This window comes from Hesperophylax consimilis, chromosome 30 (assembly GCF_061612785.1).
Source record: "Hesperophylax consimilis isolate HC1 chromosome 30, BYU_Hcon_1.0, whole genome shotgun sequence".
Lineage (NCBI taxonomy): Eukaryota > Metazoa > Arthropoda > Insecta > Trichoptera > Limnephilidae > Hesperophylax > Hesperophylax consimilis.
Window position 1 is genome coordinate 13,911,786 of NC_142865.1, and position 27,431 is coordinate 13,939,216.

The 27,431-nt window shown below is 32.8% G+C and overlaps 1 protein-coding gene across 1 annotated transcript in view; it reads right to left on the minus strand.

Annotated features, from left to right (window-relative positions):
* Window positions 1-6,302: 6,302 nt before the first annotated feature.
* Window positions 6,303-27,431, minus strand: part of SPR (G protein-coupled sex peptide receptor) — a 535,487-nt gene continuing 514,358 nt past the window's right edge. Inside the window, exon 3 of the mRNA XM_089649467.1 lies at window positions 6,303-7,024. Coding sequence (XP_089505593.1) covers window positions 6,334-7,024 — 691 coding nt within the window. The 3' untranslated portion in view covers window positions 6,303-6,333. The remainder of the gene's footprint in view (window positions 7,025-27,431) is intronic.

Consider the following 27,431-nt stretch of genomic DNA (forward strand, 5'->3'; position numbering starts at 1 on the left):
AATAATAATAATAATAATAATAGTGTTTTATTATCTTTTTTTTGTGTAACAAATAGATATAATGATATCCTCACTGGGATCTCCCGTGCTTATTATATTATTATTATTATTATCTAATGGAGGACTCTGCTATAGTGATTGAATCCACAACGTCTAGGGGGCAACCTGATGCATTTGTCAACTTATCTACTAACCGGTAGGTACTAATCATTAATCGAAATTTTATGATTATTTTTTTTACATTATCTCCACACGGGAGGCAAAACGCAGGCTCTGAAATAATTTCCCATATTTCCCATATGGCCTATGTCATCTTTGAGGGTGGTGTATGGTGGGTATTTTCTGTAAAGAAAGGAGTGAAGTTGAGTCTTGAAGAGACCCATGTTTGGTCGAAGAAACGATTCGTTTTTATGCGACAAATGAAAAATGCTGAGAGTGCATTTGGCGAGTTTCCTGACTGTGCACCGGTGATCAATGCCGCTAGTTAGTCGCTAGCGTCTTCCATTAAAATACCGGTAGAACAAGGACGGCATTCCCACCCAACGCCTGTGATTGCAATAAATGCTGTAAAGATTGCAATACAATTGTTAAGAAATGAAAATCTATCAAATGGACCATGATGGTTTTTCAGGTATTTTGGGGCTCCAGACCAGAGGTGGCTGCCAAATTCAATAGTGGGGCGCATTTATACAAGGTTGGCAGTTCCGTACTATCTGCAGTATCTGCGGGCCCTGTTCATTAGGCCCTGCTTCTGTAAGGATAACATAACAAAGTTGTTTAATTTTGTAAATGATAAGTTCTTAATAATTCTGGATACAGTCGCCATCTATGGATTGTTTGAATAATTGATTATTAGAAATGGTGTGAATCTGCACTAACGTTCTAGAGCTCTAACCCTGTCGATAAACAGTTGCTTCTTTTTCGTTGTGTATTTCCGAATCTGTCAATGGTTTAGTATTTTAACCTATAAAGGGACTGGTTACCAGTCAAAAAGTGTTCTTTCTTCAGAAATTTATTACAGTAAACAGTGTTGATTTGTACAAGGGTCGGGCCCGTTATCGATAAATTGTTTTTGTCAACGTTGATATTATAAAAAGCATGTTTTGTGATTCAAAATAAAAAAAAGTTAAAATACGCTCCACGTGTTTCCAGTAAAGTCCATAAACCAGAAAAATATACATGGTTGCAAAGGCAAATAATGTTGGGAAATTCTGTATTTTAAATGCGGATATCTTCGAACTTACGAACTCCTAGCAACATCTAAACCTCGTAGTATAAAACTTCTTGATAGATATTTTGCAATCCCTAAACCTGTATCAATTTACCAGAAGCGCAATGCAGGGCACGTTTATAATATGTAAATATGTATTTAGCCGCCATTAGGTAGACTCGGCATTCCATCCTAGTCTTGTTCAAATTCAAATCAAGAACTGTGAACACCTTCCCGCGCAAACTTTCCGGAAGCCGGAAGTGAGGGACAATATTTGAATATGGCGGTGTTTCCGTGCCAGCGAATAGAACCGGAAATTGCATAAATTATGTGGCAGAACTACGTGCGCGCGCAACGTAAAAAGATATTTATGCACATTATTTATTTATGCATATTATTAGAAGTCCATTACCGGATAAATAAAATTTCCATATTTGTTCGACTGCATAATTGCACGAATATCACATGATATTTATTTCGTTACTAAAGTTGTATTAATTCATATAGGTACCAGCAGATGGCACTGATGATTTGAGATTTGAACCGAAAAGCACTGCCTTTTTCGACACAAACATAAAGAATCGTTCCTTGAATGTTCATCTTTTTAAATGGAATAATGACAAAATTTGATTATGACGTGTGCTTCCGTTTCGCATATTTAGTTCCTTCCTTAGAAACCTTATAGCAGTGCGGTCAGTGCGGCGCACGCGGAATTGCTATTCTTAGTTAATATTATTGAAAGTGATTTATCCCAAATTTAATATTATAATATTTTTATTTTATGCGAGTAAGGTAGGGCAGGCGGTACTTATGAGCTTGTACTCACAATAATTTCGGTCAAAAGTCAATCACCCACGTCAGGCCAGGTACAGACTACTAGAAATTTTGTAGCCTATACCAACTGAATTATCCGTATGGAAACTCTGAGCTAAAGTGGTGCCATCTCGGCACGACAAATAAATGTAAATGATGTAAATGTGTCTTCGGGTATTTCTGCCTCGCCGAAGAGTTCCGAGGCATTGACGAGCGCCGCTCATGTTTAGGAGAGATTTCAATATAATGGTTAACATCAATCCAGATAAATTGATGTTCTAATGCGACATTTCTCAATGAGCGATATGGAATCCGCTCGCACCACATGATTTATGACAACTTAATATGTGATACAAATTAAACTCAATATTTTGATAGTATATTGGTTGGTAATGTTAATTACTTTTAAATTGACCGAAATTTAGGAAGTGAGTAACTTCAACGCTTCTAAGCGCTAGTCGCCACTTCCGATGTTCCTATATGGATGGGACGTATTTGGTTCAAAGTCATTGTATTTGTTCGATAAGTTACGACAACTCCGTGAAAATTAGATGTGAGCGGTAATTTTTTAAACAAAAGAAAGTGTTTTCGTAGATGAGAAGAGGGAAGGCTGATATTAAACGAATTGGGATTGAAGGGGGATGTTTAAAGGAGCAACTGTATGCAGTTGACGCCGGTAAAAAGATATCAAGGGAAGTTGGGCTAGAGGACCACAATGAAGGGTTGATACCAATCGAGGTAGGTGAATCAGTGAAACATGGAACGGACAGAGAAAGGACGGAAATTGATTGAGTGCTGTAGAAATTAGATCCCTGATGATCACGTGTGGTAAAACCATGTAAGTACCTAAGAACAAATAATAAATGCACGTGAAATTCCAGACATTTAGGTCAAATTTTTTACGCAAAAATTCACTTATGACAAAGTCATTAAATGGCCATTTAGCGCAATTTTGTTTTTTGACATTTTAAAGGTCCCCGTTAAACGACGATCATTGTAATAATATTCAAATTGTGAAAAGCTGACAAGCTTAACAGCTTGATAGTTGTCCCTTTCTGCTGTTCACCATTAAGTGTGAACATTTGTTCAAAAGCTGAAACGGACTTATGACGGGTTGTTTCACGGAATTTGAACAATTCACCAAATTTAAAAGTTAATTTTCAAGTTCTGTGAAGGTTCTATTCAAGTTCTAGTACTGACCAGTTTCTTCACAAAACTGAAATGATAACATAACTTGAAAATAACTTTCACAAAAATAGAAAATCCACTTAAACATTTGATGAATTGTTCAAATTTTATACATTTTTATAAGAATCAGCATTTAACGGAGACATTCAATTGCCAAAAAATAAAATGGCGCTGATACCTAATGTTACATTTTAATTTCTATGAAACAACCCTTCCTAAGTCTGTGCATTTTTATGAAGCGAAGGTTCACAGTTCAATTAAAATTATGTTGCTCTCAAAGTAATTTTTTCTCTAAAAATAATTTAATTTGTTATATTATTTACCATAATCAAAATAGTTTTAATGGGTTAAATGTTTAAAAAAAAACAGACAACCCATATTCATTCAAATGACAAGACAAAAAATAAAATGTTATTTAAACAAAGGTATATAATAATATAATATATGTACAATATATTTAAAAAAAGATTCCTATCCTACACAATTTTAAAGTTACATCTTTCAATAAAATTTCTTAACATTTTATGATTAATTAAGTATTGAAGTCATGTGCACATTTATAGGAGTTTTACCACAATCACCTACCAACGAAATAATGTTATAAATATGTAATTATACTATTTTGATTCTACGTAACTACTCCTTTTGTTATAAATTACTTCAAAACGTTCATCATCCATTCTTTAATTTTAAAATTATAACAAATTTTAAGCATTCATTCATATTTTTTCGTAGTATTCGTTTCATTCATGAAAAATCAATGTAATATTCAAATCATTCATTTTATAAATTACTTTTCTAATCTTTCATTGTCCATTTTATAAACGAATTATAACTCGAAACATTCATTTCATAAAATAAATAAAAATATTATCATTCAATTTATACGCAAAATTAGTGTCAATTCACATTAATTTAATAAATGAATGTAATATAATTTTCATTTGTCATTCATTTTATAACTCACAAAATTCTAAATATTCATAATTCATTTCGCACATTATTATAAGTTTATTAGATAAATTGTACAATATTTTTAAAAATCATTTTTGAAAAACTGTAAGTAATAATTGAATCATTCAACATTCATTTGTAATATTCAAAACATTCACTAATCATTTTACAAATTGAAGATGATTTAATCATCATCATTAATTTCATAAAAGTAATATATTATTCGCATCGTTCATTTAATAAATCATAAAATTTTCGCAAAACTTAATATTTCTATCATTTTAAACAATGTATAATATTCTTATAGTAAAATCATCATTCATTTTATGAATGAGGTACCCTTTATCATTCATTTTGATGTAGGACTCCTTAATATTAACATTCATCACAATTGGTTTTTTTTTAATTAAGAGAGTTCAATTTATAATGTAAAAATAATATTATTTATCATTCATTTAAACATATTTCATTCATTTTATAAATACAGAAATTTTCTAAAAAAATTATCATACTTTTTGTAAATGAAAAAATATTCCAAACATTTATCATTCATTTCATAAATGAAAAAGTATTCTAAACGTTTATCATTCATTCAACAAAATATTATTCAAAGTTTTCATTCATTTTATAAATGATGAAAGATTATTTATCATTGATTTAATAAATGACAAAATATACTAAACATTTTTAGTTCATTTTCTAAATGAGATAATATTCTAAACATTTATCATTCATTTAATAAATGACAAAATATTATTAATCTTTATAATTCATTTAATAAACGACATAATATTCTAAACATTTATCATTCATTTTATAAATGAAAAATATTTTAAACATTTATCATTGATTTTACAAATGACAAAATATTATTAAAATTTATCGTACATTTTATAAATGAGAAAATAGTCTAAAAATTTTTCATTCCTTTTATAAATGAGAAAATATTCTAAACATTTATCATTCATTTTATAAATTACGTAATATATTTTTACCATTCGTTATATAAATTATTTTTGATCATACTTAACTATCTACTTGCAATACAATTCTCATTACTCTTTACTGTACTCATTCTTGATTATATAATCCTTTAAACTAGGTTTATAATATTGTTTGTAAAATTTATACATTAAATTGATAACACACTAGAAATATAAGTATTTTTTTCTCTAATCTAGGCATGTAATTCAAATAAAAAAGTAGGATTTTAATTCTGATAAAAAGTGTGCCTCTAAAAATAAAGGTTTAGTGGGTTTAGATATTTCGAAAAAAAAAATGTAGTATTCAAATAAAATTATATACTTTAACTGTTTTACTAATCCATGTAAAATAATTACTTTATTTTCTAAAATATATTTTGCAACATTTTTTTTCTCTAAAAAAAAATATATCGCGTTAACCTCTTGACTACAGCCTACTACAATGGCAGTTCAGGGAATAGAAACATAACTTACCTTACGATGCACTGCATATGCAGTTGTGCTAGGACTAACAGTTATACTGGCTGTTTCTAGGGATTATTTTTGATGATTCTATTTTAATTTTGTGCATTGACTGATCGTTTTAGCGTATTTATACGCAAACCAGAAATAAATACGAAAAATGCTACTTTTTGTTGTGTTTCATATTGTAATTGTAATTACTGAATATTTGACGCCTTTTTGGTATAAAACAGTCGAATATATTATTCTAAATAATGCCCTTATCATATACACCGTGTTTCAAGCTCATATAGCGAAACTTCAGAAGATATAATATGAAATTCAAAGCTTTTGTTTTTCCTGCTTCCATCTCAAAGAAAATAGGTGAACACGTGCTTCTATAGTTGACGAGCGTAACCTTCGTAAGTAAAAAAAGAAAGCTGGGCTCAAGCTACCTTTAAAAATAAGAATCGCTCTGTTTGAAAACATAAATATTCACCCCTTGAAAGTTTCGTGAGATAAACTAGAAACTCGGCGTATAAAACATTATTTTCCATATGTCTGTAGGTATATTGTTAACACTATGTATACAATGTTTTCTGTAATTTCTAGAGCACAGTTCATTCTATATATCTGTAGGTGCATTGTTTATACTACACAATGTTTTCAGTAATTTCTATAAAACAGTATCTTCTATATGTCTGTAGGTGTATTGTTTATACTATACAATGTTTTCTATAATTTCTAGAGCACAGTTTCATTGGTACAAGTCCTGGGCCCGTTGACCAGCGAATATCTACTGGATCCCCCATTCTTCCTGTTGGTAGTCCCTCCTCTAACAAACAGCTCTTTGAAAGTCTCCCTGAATTGCCTGGACATCCCGCAATAGATTGCAAAGTTGACAGGGTAAGACGCCATGATAAAAAAGTTGGTAATCAAAATGAGAATATTAGCAATGTTGTAGTTTAGAATTTCTTTTACAGAGCTTGATATAATGTGCAGAATAGTCACGATCGCAACAGGAATTTCAACCATCAAGAACACTGTGACTACAACAATCAACATTAGAGTGGTACAATTGGAATCTCGTAGCTTTTTGCATTCAGATTTGCGGTTCTCCTTGAAAAGTTTTCGTCGTCTGCGTTGGGCGTCCCTCATGGCTCTGAAAAGGAGCACGTTTAAAACCACGAGGGATACGCAGGGGATGAGGTGCACGAAGATGACTCTGAACATGTAGTAAGTGGTGAAATAGATGTCTTGGGTGACGTACTCATCCACCCAGAGCGAGATGGAGCCTCGGCAGACGTCCTCCACTCGGCCATTCCAGAGGATCCTAACGGGCTGGTAGGTGCGATCGAAGAACCGCGTAGACTGATGCAGCAAAGCGCCAATACCTATGTAAGTCAGGCACTTGGTCACGCGTGGCATCGTACACCTGAAACAATAAGAAACATTTCATTAGTTGGTATAAATTGATTACTGATACGAGTAGAAAGTGTAAGGTAGCAGTTTCTTGACGAATAAGATATTTAAATTGGCGGGCAAAGTGTTCAAATTAGCGTGCTGGACCCCTTCCCCGTTTGATGACAAAATAGTCACTATATACTATATACTCACACACTCCACTTGGCGCCACAACTCTTGGGCCACGTGGCATATTTAAATATCTGGACACTAAAAAAGCCTTAAGCCTTGGCCTTTTTAGAAAATTTTTCAAGAAGTGTTATATCTGACTTCAAATAACAGAATTCTAAATGGGCACTGAGAATGTCGACACAGACATCGGAGCTCGGAGTTTTCTGGCACCGTATGCCGTAAGGAATATGATATAATAACTAGTATGCGTATCCACCATTTCAATGGGTAATTCTCGCACCATCCATAGAATAATTATGTCAATGAGAGAAGCTGGTCACATCTGATAACCCACTCGGCATAAAATCAATTCTGTGCATAATTTCGCCATCGCGGCGAAACGGCCATAATTCTCAGCGCTTTTTCATGAAAATGGAAAGAAAGCGGATTTTTCGGTCTACTTACTTAAATCAATGACTTAATATAAACTAGGTTAGTCTGTGTGGTACGAAACAATTCTGAATGAAAACAATTTTGATACATTATGTCTAATCACCTCTCTCTTGCACACTGCTATGGCATGGTGTTGATGTATACAGAAGTCAACACGGTATTATTGTGATGTATGGTAAAAAGTTGGGTATTCGAGCGATAGATGGCACAAGTCAGAAAGCTTACTCCAGAGTCCGACAGATGTCGCTAAAGTGTAGCAATTGCCTGTGGGGTATCCTTGTCAGACTTCAAGCTTCGAGCTTCGAGAAACAGAGAATTACCAACCCTCGGGTAATGAACAGTGTAGCTAAATCCAGACTTATTAATTGTAACGTAAATAAACGCAATTATAGTAAAGAACCTTTTACTTTTTCAAGGAGTTCCCAATACAGAAATCTGCAAGTAAGCAGAAATATAACACTTATTATTGTTGTTATTAGTAACAAGTACTTATATTTTAGCTGACTTCTACCCGCCGTAGCTCGGGGTTACGAATGTTTTAGGATAAGAGTAAAGTTTTGAGGTTGTGACTTATTGTATACCAACATAAAAACTAGGTTCACTTGTATTGTAGAAATTATATTGTTGTAATGAATTGAAAACGTTTACTTTTTCATTTATTGTTATTAGTAACAAGTATTTATGTATTAACTGACTTCCGGCGTAGCTCGGGGTGACGAATGTTTGAGAATAAGAGTAAAGTTTTGAGGTTGTGACTTATTGTATACCTATTATAGTATTTGTTTCACTTGATCGTGCTATGTCTTCCTTGGGCGTCACCATATTATTTCAATTTTCTTTTAAAAAAATCCATTTATCGTTATATTAATTTACGTATCTCATTTCAGTTCACACGGAGAACTGTTAAAAACGGAATGTTGGCCGTTTTCTGATAAGCTGCAAAATTTTAATGTATCAGAACACGTATTCATGCACTAATAATATGCCTTAATAATATACAGGGTTTTACAATAAGAGGTGTTATTTTGAATAGCCCGCTATTTCGGTAGATGTTACTTTTGAAGCTGTCGTTTTTTGACATTTGACAAGTAGAAACTACGCCATTAATAAAAATGGAACAATACACGCTTCAACAAGGCATTGAAATTATTCAAATTCAATTGAGTGAATCAAATGCAAATCATCTTGAGTGATGAGGCTCATTTCCACCTCGGTGGCTTCGTCAACAAGCAAAATTGTCGCATCTGGGGCTCGGAAAACCCAAGATTTATTATTGAAAAGCCTCTTTATCCTCAACGTGTGACTGTTTGGTGCGGTTTATGGTCCGGCGGAGTCATTGGACCTTACTTTTTCGAAAATGAGGCTGGAGCAACAGTTATGGTGAATGGATTGCGCTATCGAGAGATGATTAATGATTTTTTATAGCCGGAATTGGATGGTATTGATCTGGAAAACGTTTACTTTCAACGAGACGGCGCTACGTGCCACACAAGCAACAAAACCATTGATCTTTTACGATTGAATATAAAAATAACACCTCTTATTGGAAAACCCTGTATAATGACATATAATGACATCGTCATTATACATTCCTGTTTTACTAAAAGTTTAATAGTAAGCCTATCAATTCATGCGTCAAGGGCCTGTGATCCCGTTTTTAACCAAATTACGAATAATTTGTAGCAAATACAATTTTTTCTCCATATAGAGATAATGCGTTAAGGCTTCCTACGGCGTCTTGTTCTTCTACGATTCGAACTTAAACATTATCAAACATGCTGTATATAGTTTTCTGTGCGCGATTGTTTGTCCCCGTGAAATATTCATGTATGAAATTTAAAATCTCATTAAATGAAGTCAAATTTGATTTAAAATTAAGAGTTAATTTTTAAAATTGGAACTGATTGTTCAGACGAGAAATAAAATGGGTACCTACCTACATAGAACCAAAAAATTATTAATTTTTAAAAAGTAAATTTATAATCACCTATTAATATGAATATTGTAAATTATTAATATTTTCAGCTTCACAAATCCGTACACTTATAATATCCCGTGATTTTTAGTATTAACTAATTTGTTTATCAGCATGGACTGTTCCACTGTGAACATGTGTATTAATACCTTAGTGAAAACCTATTATTGGTTAAATAATTTAACACTTACTACACCATACCTTGTAATAATTATAACTGTTGGTTTTCCAAATAAAATAAAATAAAAAATAAAATACTTGTATTGTCTGCCTAGTGTATTGTATTTCAAGGGGTCTATTCATGAACATATTTATAAGTCCGGACCACTTCTATTCCAAAATTATAATTTCAAATTTCAAACAGGACCGAATTGGAGAAAAGCGAATTGTCTCTTTTTTGCTTAGGACAAGTTCTTTTCTAGGATGAAGGAACAATTCTGAGGCTGTGTTCTACCGGATTTAGTAATTTTTCTCACGACAGCTTTAAAGTTGTTTGTAAGTTGCTTCAAATTCATTGAAAAACCCAATTTTGGACTAGGGCCTAGATTTACGGGGCAGAATCGAATGACATTTTGTATGTTTAGTACAGTACGTTTTTTTTCTAATTTAAATTATATAAAATTGTAACATTTATTTCATCACTTTTAACACTTCTACTCCTTCACCAATTGTTCTGTCGTTTTGGGTTTGCCCGTCCCCCCGTACTACACCCCTTTAACCTCTAATTGTTCTAGAAATATGTACATTTTGTATAGGTATATTATAGTGGCGAAAACAGAGTAATTTGATTTTCTGACTTGAAAAAAAATAATTATATATTTTCATGAAATGAGAAAAAAATAAAACATTTTCATGAAATAAGAAAAAAAAATTATTAATTTTTAAAATTTTTTTATTAAAAGTTTTTTTTATTACAGAGTTTAGTGTTAACGTATACGTGTTTAGTGTTAACGTATACGTAGTGTTAACCTATACGTGTTTAACGTAGTTTTAACTACGTTGTGTTAACGTATGTTAACTATGTTAACTACATTGTTACGTATGTTAACTATGTATGTTAACTACGTTGTGTTAACGTATACGTGTTTAGTGTTAACGTAACGTAATCTACCTACAGAGTTTAGTGTTAACGTATTTTTATGTCTGCATCAAATTAATAAAAAAAACACCAGAAAACTAAAGCGATGACCGTGCATCAAACCGTTTTTATCTCGTGAAGTTGCTCTTTTTCAGTGATTTTGTCTTCTTAAAAAACTGACACAAACTGTCAACCTATTTTGAAATAAGCCAGGCTCTATAAAACACAAAAGTGCAATCTTTAAAGAAACTTACGGCTGTTGTTCCCAATCCTACTGATCAACTGTTGAACCGAATTTTTGGCTCAACATTCCATGCACAATTACGCTCTTCCCAATGCAACTCTCATATCAGGCTAGAGGAACTAAACAGCTGGATCAAAGCTGGATTGACCTCTGGCTCAGTAAAAGGATTAGTTATAAAAAGTGTCAACGGAGTGAAAAATGACAGCGAAATGTCGAACGTCCTTTAGTTCACGCATTCTTTTTCGTATTGCGTATTGACAATTTCATTATTATCTTTAGTATCAAATTAATATGGACTGTGAATATGAAGATATCAATGATAATATTTATAGTAGATATTACGGAATTGACGTACGTAATGCACGATAATATCCAGTTACACAGGCGGCGACAGCCAAACAAAATGACAACGATTTCTTCTGTTTTCGATTATCAAAAATGCCGTATGGTGTTGTAAACTCCATAATATAAATTTTCCCATTCTGCTTGCTACTTTTTGGTTTTTATTTTGCTCAAGTTGCTTAGTTTCATGTTAACACACGGAGAAGAAACATCAATCGTCAAATTTGTATTAATGTACCTATTATCGCGCTTTCGGAGCATTGGTAAAAGTCAAGCTAATGCTTTATTTTTAATATATTTACATGCGTTTGTTAAAACAAATAAAAAGTCGGTTTATGTATTACGGTACTTAAAACAAATTATCTGTATTAATAATAAGTAAAATAATAATTCATCAATATTAATTTAACATTGAAAGTTTATACTTTGTTGTCATTTTATTGTCTGTGAAAGTGGGCGGGGCCACTTAAGATTACCAACGATAAAGATGTTTGGAAACAGGCGAATCGAGCGTTACTAAATAAATGGCTTGGCTGATTGGAGCTTCAGATTGATCGATCTAAAAGTTGGGAACAACGGCCGTTAGAGTCATTTGACATCATATAATCAATATTATCCATCGCGAAATAACTTTTCTTATATTAAATTCTCCATGAATACACAGTGCATCGTATGTACTAAAAAATTGACAATACATCTGATTTCATATCTTGTGCTGTTTTTGAAAACGTCTACCATCTCATTTGCGCCGAGATTGTAGAAACCTCACGCTGTGCAGCTAGAAAGTTACAATGGAAATGCAAAAAATGCTTGAAGATTGTAAAAAAATTACAAAGGTAACATTTTGTTATGTGATGTCATAAATGATCAAGAGCCATCTATCGTCAAACATGCCAAGCAGACAATACAACTGTAGCAGTTATTTCTAGCCCGCTACAGAGTCATAGCAACAATCAGTGCCCATCTCTGATTTACGGCTGTTTTAAAGGAGGGCAACTTCGCCACAACATGAGACGGGTTGGCGGTCAGCACAGCCACTTCAACAACAACGTTGTGGAGCAGAGAAGACACGAGCCACCTCATGAGCCGACACGACATATTACGAGTTTTGATGACGAGGCAGATTAGCTATTTTTGCCTTGGTCATCCATCGTTCTACATATAAAATATTAGCTTTGCCGATGGCACTGCTTGGCGCCCCTTATTACCATTTATCAGGTTAGTTAAATTTTAAATGTCACCATCTTTTTGTCACTCTCAATGTAACTTTAAATTTCCAATCGTGCATTCAACCTTCTCATGGTTGATGCACACGCCTGAGATATTTGCTATTGATTAAAGAGTTCTTATGTTATTTAAAAGATGTAGAAATAAATGTCGTATTTTGGAATCATTTTCTCCTTTCTTTTATTTACGACACTATGTTACCACATCACCTCATGATCTGGCTATAATAACGCCCTACGTGGTAATATTGGCTGCAATGGCGCTCCAACGTGTTTAAACCCGGTTGGCATTTAATTTATTTTTTTCGATCTCGTTGACATTGAGGGTTGGCAGTAATTTTTGACGTGTGACATTTTTAACTGGCTTGATAAAGGTTATTTTTATGTCGGCTCATGGGGGTCTTTCTCTGTTGTGCAACGTTCTCGTCCGTGTTTCTATTTTAAAAATTGCTTTCTTAATAATTATTTTAAGATAATTACTATAATTATATCTAATATACTTTTGGCCGTGAATACTCTGCGAGATGTGGTGGGTATCTCGTATATTTTTAATTGTGTTGTAATGTTGATCCAGATTCCCACATCTGATTTATAGTATTGGTATAATATGTAATGATTCACCTGGCTCTTTCTTTTAAAATTTCTTTAAAATTTTTTTTTTTAAATTAAATTAATTTTGATTTAATTTTCATCATATAATTAATTGGTGATATTAAATTCTATGCCTGTTGATACTCCAGGATTCATAGCGAATTTCTTTATTTATTTTATATTTTTATTTTGTGTATTGTATTTCGTATTGTTCACCTTGATAAAATTATATTCAGATGGGTACTCCGTCCACGGACGTGACTAATAGCGTCAATATGCTTACTTTTGAGTTTCTAGGTATTCAGGTACACCTACTGACAATGCGTTTAGACGAGACGCAGTTTACAATACTCCGATGCTAAAATGGGTAAAATTTTATGTCGAGGGCCGCTCTATATTTTTGCTGCCGCACATAACACGGCATACAATAACATTTATTACTTTTTGCAAGGAATTCGCTCCGTGTCGCTAGGTAAGTGAAATATTATTTTCGTCACTTTTATTATTGTTTTTGTGACTCATCATTTTGCACGCGAAATGCGTCGTAATTTTATTCAGTTTTATTACTTATTGCAAGGATTCGATCGCGTATATTTTAAAAATTTTGTTAAATTCAAATAATAAATTTATATGTTACATTTTTCGCTTTTTGTGTCCAACTCTTTTCGGAGGATTTATTTGGTACATTTGCTCGAAATTCTGTACGTTAATTTTGTTACATAATATAACTTCGTAATAATTTTACATAAAATTTAACTGTTACATTTCGTCGTTTGTTGTCCAACTCTCCGGAGGATTTATTTGGCACATTTGCTCGAAATTTGTATATTAATTTTTGTCACAAAATACTTAACTTCATAATAATTTTTGTCACAAAATATTTAACTTCATAATAATTTCTTTGAAATTTTAATGTTACATTTTACAATCCTGATAATAATACTTCAAAAGTTATTATATTAATTTCACGATGTTTGCTGATGTTTAAATAATAATTATCCGCGGTAGAAATTTTTTTTCTCATCAAATTTAGTGTTCAGAATTTTTAGTGTTGAACATTAATATTGTTGACTCCAATGTTGTATTTCATTGTATTGTCACGGGTTTTGTAATCCAGCTTGTAATGAGGGATCATTGTATTCCGATCGCAACTAAACGGCGACTTTTTAATAATTATCTACTTTTAACTACGCAGTAGTAAAATTTTTCAATAAATTTCCAATTTTTTGTTTTGTAGTGAATATTAATAAATTATACACTTACATTCATTTTGAGATTCTTCTTGGAACTAGCTTTCATAATTTATAATATGATAATTAATAATGAAATAATTAATTTATAATTATTTTTCATAAAATATTTTGGAATTTTAATTTTTTACATTTAATTTTTTTTTAAATTCTTGATTTTTAAATTTAAATTTTTCAGTTTTCTGTACTGTTTAATTGGTGAGTTTTGTTATCTATCTCACATTGAGGATATGGTAGATCTCAATTCACGCTTTTTGAATGTTATCGGACTTTGGAATTTTTATTAATTAATAAATGTTAATTCTTTAAACGTCATTATTTACAACTTCGTTTAAGAGGATCTCATGGTTATATTTTAGGTCTCTTTTGTGGTTTTATACCGCGCTTTTGTTTAAATTCTTCGTTTTGGTAATAATTTTGCGAAATTATTTTTTTGGCTTTTACATTAATTATAATATTACTACCGCCATCTTTAGTAACTCTACGCTACTTTTAACTTCGTGATATTTTCAACTTCTTGGGTTTGTGTTTTTGATGGATTTTTCTTCAACTTTACTTTATTGTTCTTATGAACATTTTAAAATTCTATTTATTGAATTTTTTTTTTTGCAACATTACAATCAACTGGTAGTCAGAGTTGCTTTTAAATTTCCGAAACGGTTCAGTGGGCTCGCTTTACAAGAATTCATCTTTTAACAATATTCTTTCGCTACTATAGAATGTTTTGTTCTGAATTCTTATAATTTTTTTTTTTTTTTTTTAGCAAGGTGAACATTATGTCCTGTGTTGTGTTGTCAGTGAATGTACTTGTGATTATTTATTATGATTATTGAGGATTTGTTTCTCACATTTATTGAGGATTTGTTTCTCACATTTATGGTTGAGTCTGCACATAATACGCTACAATATACCATAACTGGGTCTCGTTATGTGATAACACCCATGTTACAAGCTTTTAGCTTTAACATTTACCATGATAGCTTAATCAGGTTATAATAGATACATTACCATGATAGCTTAATCAGCTTATAATAGATACATTCTCATGATAGCTTATTCAGCTTATAATAGATACATTACCATGATAGCTTAATCAGCTTATAATAGATACATTCTCATGATAGCTTAATCAGCTTATAATAGATACAAACCATGATAGCTGATCGGCTGATAACAGATATATTTTATGTGTTTATTTATTATGTCATGTATATGTTTACGTATTTCATGTTTTGTGTTATGTTTCGTCGATTTTCAACGGTATTCCTCAGTCTCTGACTGGTTCGCTCCGTGACGAAGGAATATGTGCATGAAAATGAAATAATTAATAGATTAATTTCTATTTACTTTTGGCATACTCTTCAATATTTATTACAAGAAAATTTATTGATATTGATTTTCTATTTAATATTCACTTCTACTCTACTGCCATCTATTGTCAAGTAGTGCAAAACTTTTAATTACCATTGCTTTTGGTTTGATCTGCCATCTGTTGACAAGATGAGCCGAATTTTCGATAACAAATTCTGATTTCAGTTTGAACAATCATCTTCAACTTGCTGCCATCTATTGACAAGATGTGCGTAACCTTTTAAATACAAAGGCGTATTTTGGTTTGATTATTAACTTTTATTATCTACGGGTACACTGTGATATATTTGCATAATTCATTTTCAATTTTAAATTTTTCGTTTATGAAAATTGTTTTTACTTATTTATTATCATTATATCAGTCATCATGACGTTTAACTATTATAGGTTTTTTTGACCTTTTTATTTATTTTTATAATATTATTGTCAAAGTACAATTCTGTGATAACTTTTCTTTTACAACACAGTTTGTTAAAAACTTTTTTTTTTTAAATTTTTACAACATAATCTTGTTAATGTTTTTAAATGTTTTAGTGAATCTAAATCTTTTGTGTTCAGAACAATGCTTCTTTTATGCACACTCTTTCTTTGATAAGGGCCTGCCAATTTGCGAATCTTTCTTTTTTTTTCTTTCATCGGTGACCAAGGGTTGGTTAGGTTTAGATTTCTTCAATCATCGAGAAAACTTCTCCATGCTATGTCAACTGAAGACATCCGGACCATACTCTTCCTTCTTCATCTCCATGCTGTGTCAACTGAAGACATCCGGACCTTACGCTTCCGTCTTCATATCTATGCTGCGTCCAACTGTTATTACCTGGAGCACAGTCTTTCTTCGTCATCTGCTGGCCATTACTCTGGATACTGAAATTTCAACATCAGAACTTTAACCATATCAATGCTGCCTTCCTCGGGGTTCAATCGTTCCAGACCATGCTGAACTTCAGGAACATTTTCAATGCTGAAGCCTTTTACTACCCGCCAAGACCGCACTACACATTTCTGCTGCTGGAGGGTGAATCGACTTTGTCAAGAGGTGTCAGGCGAACCTCAGACTTATAGCCATAAGTCCTTTGGCTAAGGGGGCATTGTAGCAGTTATTTCTAGCCCGCTACAGAGTCATAGCAACAATCAGTGCCCATCTCTGATTTACGGCTGTTTTAAAGGAAGGCAACTTCGCCACAACATGAGACGGGTTGGCGGTCAGCACAGCCACTTCAACAACAACGTTGTGGAGCAGAGAAGACACGAGCCAACTCATGAGCCGACACGACATATTACGAGTTTTGATGACGACGCAGATTAGCTATTTTTGCCTTGGTCATCCATCGTTCTACATATAAAATATTAGCTTTGCCGATGGCACTGCTTGGCGCCCCTTATTACCATTTATCAGGTTAGTTAAATTTTAAATGTCACCATCTTTTTGTCACTCTCAATGTAACTTTAAATTTCCAATCGTGCATTCAACCTTCGGTTGATGCACACGCCTGAGATATTTGCTATTGATTAAAGAGTTCTTATGTTATTTAAAAGATGTAGAAATAAATGTCGTATTTTGGAATCATTTCCTCCTTTCTTTTATTTACGACACTATGTTACCACATCACCTCATGATCTGGCTATAATAACGCCCTAGGTGGTAATATTGGCTACACAACCATCAACATCTGCAAGCATTCAGTCAAGCGGCACTGAAAATTTTCCAACTTCAACCATAGATGGCGTTAATAAAAATAATGCTCTTCTCACTTCTGAATTATTTATAAAGGAACTATCCAATTTTAAAACAGCTATAATGGAATTTGTGGAAAAAATTGACTCATTACCCAAAAATATGAATCAATCATTTCGCAAAAGAAATAATCATAAATTCAATTCAATTTATATCGGATCAACACGATGATTTAAAAAATCGCATAGTCGAGATTGAAACATCTCAGAAACAAGTCAATACTGATATAATGGAAGTAAATAGGGATAATTCTGTCCTATAAAACACTATTTCGAAACAAAATGAGAAAATTGATCGACTAGAGTACTATAGTCAAATATTCTCATATCTATCAGAGGTGTTCCTGAATCAAGCGTTGAAAATAATATGGAAGTACTGAAAAAATATCCAAAATTATCAATTACGAAGGTACCGCCACACCATTATAGTCTGAAATAACAAAAATCTAAAGATTGGAACCAAAACTTTAGAAAAAAATCCCAGGTGCATTATAGCGACGTTCAACAGCATTCAAGCTCGCGATGAAGTCTTAAACGAAATAAAGAATTATAAGAAATTTACTACGATCAACACTAACAAACTAAACACAGTTGACCTTGGGCTATCGCAAGAAAACAGACGCATTTATGTATCCGAAAATTTAATACCAAAAGGAAAATTTTTATTATCTCAAACAAAAAATTTGCAAGAGATAACAACTTCAAACACTCTTGGTCGAATTCAGGACGTATTTTAATGAGACAAACTGATACCTCCAAAATTATAACAATAACCAATGTCCTAGATCTTGATCGAGAAAAACGTCAATTAATATGACTAATGATACAAGGGATTTCATCGCGTGATTCATCACTAGATTCAACACAACCTCGCCAGTTTCAACAGTAATGTCATCGCGTGCTTCATCACTAGATTCGACACAACCTCGCCAGTTTCAACAGTAATGTCATCGCGTGCTTCATCACTAGATTCAACACCACCTCGCCAGTTTCAACAGTGATTTCATCGCGTGCTTCATCACTAGATCCAACACAACATCCTAGTTTTATTAGTGATTATTTTATTATATTTTTTTATTTTTATTTATTCTTAAATAAATTAGTATTACAAAGGTATAGTACATTGTCCTCCACGCTAAGAGTTCACCTGTATTGTGGAGAAATTTTTCAATTGTAAAGTTATATAATAGTAAGCAATATAGTGGAGATTAGTTATACAGAGAAACAATAAAATTTAAAATATAATATAGATTTTAACATAGTTTTAACAAAAACAAATAAGAAATAAAAATTAAATATTTAAAATGATTGTAGCCAGTTCCATATGAGTTTTTTGTATTTTGTAAGCTTAGATGTTTTATATTGTGTTGGAAGTGAATTGTATAGTTTTATAGCCTGGAATCTGTAGTGTTTTTGTCCAAAGGATGTGTTGGTTTTTGGTATTAGTAGTTGGTGTGCATGTCTTGTTCTAGTATTGCGAGAAGTTTGTGAATTTTTAAGTGTGTTTAGGTTCTTGTAAAGGAAAGTAAGTATTTGTTTTGAATATAATTTTTGAATCTTCAACACTGGGAATCTTTTGAATATGATTGAAGTGGGTGATAGTATAAGTACTTTGAGTATTACTTGTAGGTTTTCTGAGCTTTATACAGTGTATCTATGTATTTTTTACTGGCAATAATGCCGTATTCTATTATGGATTGTGCTATTGTGATGTATATATTCTTTATATCACATATGTTTAGTGATTACATCGCGTGTTTCATCACAAGTTTCATCGTATGTTTCATCACTGATTTCATCACAGGTTACATCGCTGAATTCATCACTGGATTAATAATAATAATACATATATTTTTTTAATTTACAATATTTGATATTACGCATCAAACAACACAAATAAAGGTCATGATTAGTTTCTTAGAACCAGGCATAATATCGCATCCTCTACACTTTTGAAATAGTTACGGAATGTTTTTTTAAGTTTCAAAGAGAACCAGGCATAATATCGCATCCTCTACACTTCTGAAATAGTTACGGAATGTTTTTTTAAGTTTCAAAGTGAAGCTGGCATTTTATGTCCTATTTTCGATCTCCAGATTAAATCCAGAATCTAGAATCCAAGATGCTATGATCGAATGCGGCGGCTGTGAAATGTAAAAAATGCTCACTTTGAATGATATTTTTTATTTTTTGTAACTTTAAAGTTTTCCTTATTTTAAAGAATTTATTTCTGAAGACATTTTTCACAGTAGACTTATTAGTGTTTTTTTTTGTTTTACGTCCAGACGGTCTTTTACATGGATTTAAGAATAGAATATACCCAGCGAGCTATCGAAAATTATTCACAAAGTTTTTAAAGCATGAAATAACACTAAACTGCTAAACTGAATACGAAGCAATGTTAGTAACATATGTAACAGAAACATAAAATAATATAAAAACTAGAACAATACTACATGGTTTTCCAATAAGAGGTTTTATTTTGTTAGATGTTACTTTTGAAGCTGTCATTTTTTGACATTTGACAAGTAGAAACTACGCCATTAATAAAAATGGATAATAAGTGGAGTGGTAAAGTAAAATGGAATAAGAATAACGATACAAGACGTATTGGAATTATTAAAATTCACTCGAGTGAATCAAATGCAAATCATCTTGAGTGATGAGGCCCATTTCCACCTCGGTGGCTTCGTCAACAAGCAAAATTGTCGTATCTGGGGCTCGGAAAACCCAAGAGTTATTGTTGAAAAGCCTCTCTATTCTCAACGTGTGCCAGTTTGGTGCGATTTATGGTCCGGCGTAGTCATTGGACCTTATTTTTTCGAAAATGCGGCTGGAGCAACAGTTACAGTGAATGGATTGCTCTATCGAGGGATGATTCATGATTTTTTATGGTCAGAATTGGATGGTATTGATCTGGACAACGTTTAATTTCAACAAAACGGTGCTACTTTCCACACAAGCAACGAAACCATTGATATTTTATTTATAAATTGAGCCGCTATCAATAACAACCCTTACGTAGATGGCGATAAGGTTTAAATTCCCGCTTAACACCATCCGCCGGTTTTGATTTATGCAAGAAAAAAAACATTGCCAAAAAATGCCTTTTATTTTATTTTGTGGATGTTCAGGTATAAATATTAAAAAATTTTCCGATCATTTTATAAATAACTTAATTTGCCACATTATACAATAAAATTATAACCGAAAATGGGTTCGTAAGTAGGAGATTTTGAACTTTAAAGCAGTTTTCATAGGCATTATACATAATTTTTTTTGGGTTTATAAAAAGACTTATCAAAAAATACTCAAATTTTCAAACCAAAAACACATGACTTTGCATTACGATGTATTGCATCGCCTTAAACATGATCACAGAATTTTTTAAATTTTCATTATTTTTTTTCTAGAACAATTTTATTTTTATTTTTTAATGATAAACTAATGTTTTAAAGACAAGGTTTTAAACATAGCACAAAGGATAACAAATAATTATATGCAATAATTAGTCGCCTGACATATCAATACAAAATAAAAACATCTCCCGAGTAAAAATAAATGTCGCCAACGGGAATTGAACCCGTTCCTTCTTAGGTGCTCTGAAACAGACATAGCTCAGTGGTTTCAGAGCACCTGACCGGACATCAGAAGGCACGGGTTCAATTCCCGTTTGCGGCATTTATTTTTACACGGGAGATATTTTCAATTTGTATTGATATTTCAGGTGACTAATTATTATTGCTTATAATTATTTGTTAGTTGTATTTTTTATTATTTATGTTAAAGATGTACTACGTGTAAGTAACAGTTGTCTGAGCGTTATACAAAGGTATTCATTATTTTTTTTTGTATATCATAAAAAAATCTTTATGTTTACACAAACAGTTAGCTTCTGCACGAAAATTCCATAATAACTTGTAAAGTGAATATTTTCCAACAAATTGGAAACATGGGGTTCGCCAAGCGTTTTGTATAAAAACCTTGCCAATTTTTTTTTTAAACCTTTATCGAGAGACAAACCCAATTGTGAGGCATACATGTAGGAAACAAGCAAATATTGGATAGATATAAAAAATATATTCCCGTAGATTAAAAATATGCTACAAAATTGTGTTTAAACGGTTTTCATTTTTTACTAGAGATGCAAATAAATGCCCCGATAGAAAACCCATTATTGAAAATCATAAAGTCTTTGCAAATTGTTTTCGTGATTATTTTGTAAAGCTCATTTTGAATTTAACGTAACGGAATTTAAAATATTCGTGTTTGATATAAAGCTAGATAACCGATTTATCATTTCCGATTTTATGTCCGAGTTAAATCTTCCCCACAGGAAAAACTAAACCCTTCCACACACTTTTCCACAAATGATCATCTAGTCGATCGACATTATGCAAGTGCATTATATAAGCAAAATAAATACAAAACAATACAAGAACAACACGTCAACTCACCAGAGATCAAATGGGAAAATAATTCACCGACTCCAGATATTTTCATATCAGAGGGTTCGGCTCGGTAGAACTCCTAACAGAGCCTATAAATCCTACTGATCCCTCAACATAAATATTTAAAAAATCTTTCGTTATCCTACATGTATTCAAAATGACCGACTTTTGCATCTTTATATATAAATTTTTTGATAGATCTAATACGCCTAAATTTTGAATGAGAGCTAGGTATAATGCCAGTAGCCGAAATAACAAATGGTAATATTTTTATAGATTATTATTATTATTTATTGAAAGTTTTTGATACATTGCAAAGATTATAAAATACAGGAAAACATTACATGAAATTACAAAAATAAAAGGTAATTTAAAAAAAATCCGCACTCAAAGCCAAAACAGGTTTTAGCGTTGGGCGGGAAATAAAAATTAATAAATATATATATATATATTTTTTTTAAATATTTATGTTGAGGGATCAGTAGTCAACACGTCAACTCACCAGAGTTGACGTGTTGTTTTTGTATTGTTTTGTATTTATTTTGCTTATATAATGCACTTGCATAATGTTAATTGATTAGATGATCATTTGTGGAAAAGTGTGTGGAAGGGTTTATTTTTTGCTATGGGGAAGATTTAACCCGGACATAAAATCAGAAAAAAAACTTTTATTTTAAGTAATAATTATGTGTGGATGTTCGAGGTTTGACGTAAAATAGCTTTTGATTACTTTGTTTTGTGTTGCCTGTAGTTCAATTATATGTGTTTTAAATGCGTTTCCCCAGATTTAAATCAAGTAGTTTAAATGAGAATGTACGAGACTATAATATTTATTTATTTATTAACGCCCTAATGGGCTTAAAAAAAATAAGTAACAAGTAATACAGTTGTGTTAGGTACATAGTTTACAATAAATAATGGTTTATGATTATGTTAAGGTAAATTAAAATTAATAGTGTGGATTACGGAAAGCAAAATAGGTATTAAGAAATATAGAAATATAAAAATAAAAGTGTATTCACTACGGAATAGTGAATTCATACATCTCAGTTAAGTGATTAAAAAGATTTCGTTTTATAACTAATACGGAATCTTTAAACATGTCTACAATATTACCAAATTTATTGCCAAAATGATGTAGTCTATATATAGGTGTATGAGCTTCATAGTTGGTTTTAAAATTGTCACAGAAAAATGTTGCACTTTGCCTCGTATTTCTGGTCGGTACGTAAAATTTTATTTTGTCGAGAATTTCTGGGTTGGCAATGCAATTATTAATAATTTTATTTAATAGTACCAGATCAGAGATGATCCGCCTATCTGACAGCGTTATTAAGATAAGTTGTTTCATTAAAAGGACATAGTTAATATTTTGAATTGGAATATTCAGTTTAAAGTTAATAAATCTTAGAAATGGGGACCAGGTAGGTGAATTATACTCTACCTGACTTCTTACTAAAGAAGTGTACAATGTTTTCAAACATTCAAGTGACTTGAAATCACTCGCCCTTCTGCATATGAAACCAAGCATTTTTATAGCTCTCTTTGTTATATCATTTATATGCAGAGTAAATGTTATCTTTTCATCAAATATAACAACTCAAGTCCCTGATCTGAGCAACTGATGTCAATAGTACATTATTTAAAGAGTATTCATAAGTAAAATGACTTTGGATTTTACGAAAACGAATAACTTGGCACTTTTGAATATTAAGAAATAATGAGTTGATCACACACCAATGATACAATTTATCCAAATTAGATTGTAAAATATGGCAATCCTCTATACTACGTATCATTCTATATATTTTGAAATCACTAGCGAAGAGCAGAACTTGTACATCTTTAAATACACTAACAATGTCATTTGTAAATAATAAAAACAGAATCAGAATATATATATATAGAAATTTTGTAATATTATTTGGTAACCGATATGATAACCGGCTAAATACGCTAACTAAGGGGGTGATTTTGTCTTAAATTGACTCTATCCTGAGTTCCCATGGAACCATCTCAAACACGCTTGATTTGATGTTCATTGATATATTGTTTCATTATTATTTAATATAATAACTTCATTAAGGCACCATCTGTGATTTTATTTACTCACTAACAAGCCGATCTTCGGTTTCTCTATTTCTTGTTCTTGTAACTAAAGCTATAACAAGTTATAACAACTGTTTGCCTTTCATTCCGGGTCGCTGATCGCCACCCTCTTATTGCCCCCACCCCTCGGCTTCATATTAAATAATAGTTTTAGAGAGTATTGTACAGTCAGAGAATAGATTGCGAATAATATTTTCAATGGGCGTTAAACTATCTATATAAATAAAAAGGCAATTTTCGTACATGTGTGCCTTATAGACTGCAAAACTACTGTACCCATTATGCTGAAAATTTAAAAATTTGTTCTTATTAGTGCTATGAGTGTTTAGAGAGTGGTTCGACAGGTAGAGGAAGTCGGGACACTAGAGAAAGACTTAACGCATTATCTTTGTCTTGAAATGAGATACAGAATCTAATAAATGTCGATGTAATGCAGTTTTTCCTCGGGGAACGCACGAGGGAGACTTCACGCATTATCTCAGGATTGGAATCATATACGTAATGGAATCAAAGTCAATATAATGTAGTTTTTCCCCGGGGGACGCCCGAGGGCGACTTAACGCATTATCTCTGGATTGAAATCATATACGTAATGGAATCAAAGTCAATATAATGTAGTTTTTCCTCGGGGGACGCCCGAGGGAGACTTAACGCATTATTTCTGGATTGGAATCATATACGTAATGGAATCAAAGTCAATATAATGTAGTTTTTCCTCGAGGGACGCCCGAGGAAGACTTAACGCATTATCTCTGGATTGGAATCATATACGTAATGGAATCAAAGTCAATATAATGTAGTTTTTCCTCGGGGGACGCCCGAGGGAGACTTCACGCATTATCTCTGGATTGAAATCATATACGTAATGGAATCAAAGTCCATATTATGTAGTTTTTTTTACGGTAAAAATGTGGATTTCTTTGATGAATTACATGAATAAATTGTCTGTAATGGTTAAAGATGTCACAAAATACGGATAAAGTCACTTCAAGCAACGCAAGGTTTCCAATCTGAAAGGTGTAGGTAACTGTGGTTTCACGAGAAAAGTTAATTTTTTTTTATGTTGCGATGATATCCTACCATATCCTCTTCTGCACTATAATCTATACTTTTCTTTAATCAAACGTACAAACAGGGAAAGGATACCTACTCAAGTTAACAACTTCATTTGCTATAATTTTCTCTGTGCAGGTCAATATTTGTGTTATGAATGAGATACCGGAGTAGCACTGAACATATTATAATCCCTAGAAACGTGAAGTGGCCGTATCCGTATGCCAGAAGTAAGATAAAATTTTCCTTACTTCTGATGAAATTGATCGAACTTTTTTTAAACATCCAAATCCTTTTTTGAGTGAAAAAATTATTATTACATTAGCCTGTCTAAGGCCTAGGAGTCGAAAGGTGGTTGCGCCAATGCGCAATAGACATTAATTTATACAAACATCTCATACACACATACCTGCGACCACTGTACTGAGATAGTATTATTGTCCTTTGTCCTACCTTCCTTTCCATTCCTGTTCATTTTATGTGCCCTTTGGTAATCAGTATGTTTCAATAACCCTAACCGCTCACAATTAACCGCATCCGCGCGAGATCTCATCTCCCTTATCTTATTACATTATCATTCGCGCCGATATCGTGCAAGCCGCTTCGTGTTAAGTGACATTGTTGTGAGGAGAAAAGACAGGAAGAAGCGAGTGCCTTTTCCTAATGGTGAGTCCTTCCTTTATCGGTACAACAAATATTGTCTTATGTGCAGTGGTCATTGCTCAATCATCGAAGGTCCTTCGACAATCATTTCTTACACTATCATAAAAACAACTTCATAACTTCTTATACACCAAAAGGTCTTGTAAATTGTCAATTATTGGGAATTGGCGACATAAGTTTTCTTTAGACTCCTAGACTGATTAGTTGGTCAAATAAGAATTTCACTATTTTAAAATGTTGATCGATTTCATTAGAAGTGAGTAAATATTGAATTTATTTCAGCACACCGACACATCCAAAAGACATTTCTGTCAGTCTATCTCTTCAGCGCTAAAGAGCACATCTACCAGTGGCGTACCCTTTCACTAATTCCCGGACCCTTCGCCCTTTAATCTTTGTTAACTAGAGGCAAATACTAGGAGACGAATTATCATAACAAAATATTTAAAAAAAGACAAGTATTATTAAAATAGTTTTCTGTTCAAATATTGCATTATAGGTTGGTACCTACTTTATCTTTTACAAGAATTTTTCGCAAAATCAGTTCCGATATTGAAAATGATACTAGCTTGGCGCCAAGATCCTTTGATGTGTGCACGAAACCAACAATAATCGGGTTGACAAGTCGAAATCGGAGGCCAACGCGTGCATACATTAAGTGGTCCTGTACACGTTGGGCTAACGCATTGGATCAATGTTGGCACCAACCCGCCAAGGTGTGAACGATGGTGGGTTGGCCCAAAATGGGTTGGTCCAAAATCCTTTGATGTGTGCATGAAAATGACAATAATCGTGTAGGAGGCCAACGTGTTTATACGCCAAGTGGTCCTGGTCACGTTGGGCCAGCGCTTTGTGCCAATTTTGGCGACCCACCAAACGGTTGAACGCTGTTGGCGCCAAGATCCTTCAGAATCCAAAGTTGGTAGCCAATGCGTGCATACGTCAAGCAGTCCTGTACACGTTGGGCCAGTGTACTACGCGCTCTGTCTCACATTTACGAGCCATAACGCCAGCCGAACCATGAATTATGGGAAAGGAAAGAACCAACCCCAAGCGACGGTTTGCGCCTTTTGCGGTTGCTTCGTTCCTTTCCCAAGATTCTTGGTTCGGCTCACAGGTGTATACGCAACATAAGGTGCTCCTGGAACGAGACGGAGTGCTAATCACGTGATATGCTAGGTTGTACCCAATGGCGTGATGGAAAAAGTATGTTTTTTGTTAAAATTTTGTTAAATTACTTCTTCAGGAATCGCTGATTAAAGTATTTCGGGTACGTTCTGATACACCCTGTACGGCCAAAGTTTTTCCTGCAGCTGCACAGTGCCATTACAAAATATCCGTAAGTAGTAAAACACACATAATAGGAAAAGGTAGGTAAGGCATGATCGCGTGTCGAGTGTCGCTGTGCTACGAAGAAACTACACGAACTGTCAATCGGCTACGCAATGAAAGTTATGCATTTGGTTTGCAGATTGAAATAAAAGCGGGGCACTGATGTGCCTAGACGCCTGTGATAGCCTTATAATATGTGAACAGTTTAAGCGACATTTATGCGCGCAGTACATGAAGAAAAATTAGTGATAAAAATATTGCTAATTCATTAAGAATCTCTTCAAATCGCGATTCAGGCTTTTAACGAATGAATTGATAGGTTTCCTGATAAAATTTTACCCGATGTCGGAACACATGTTTATAAAATTCCTAACATTTATAGCCGGATTACAAAA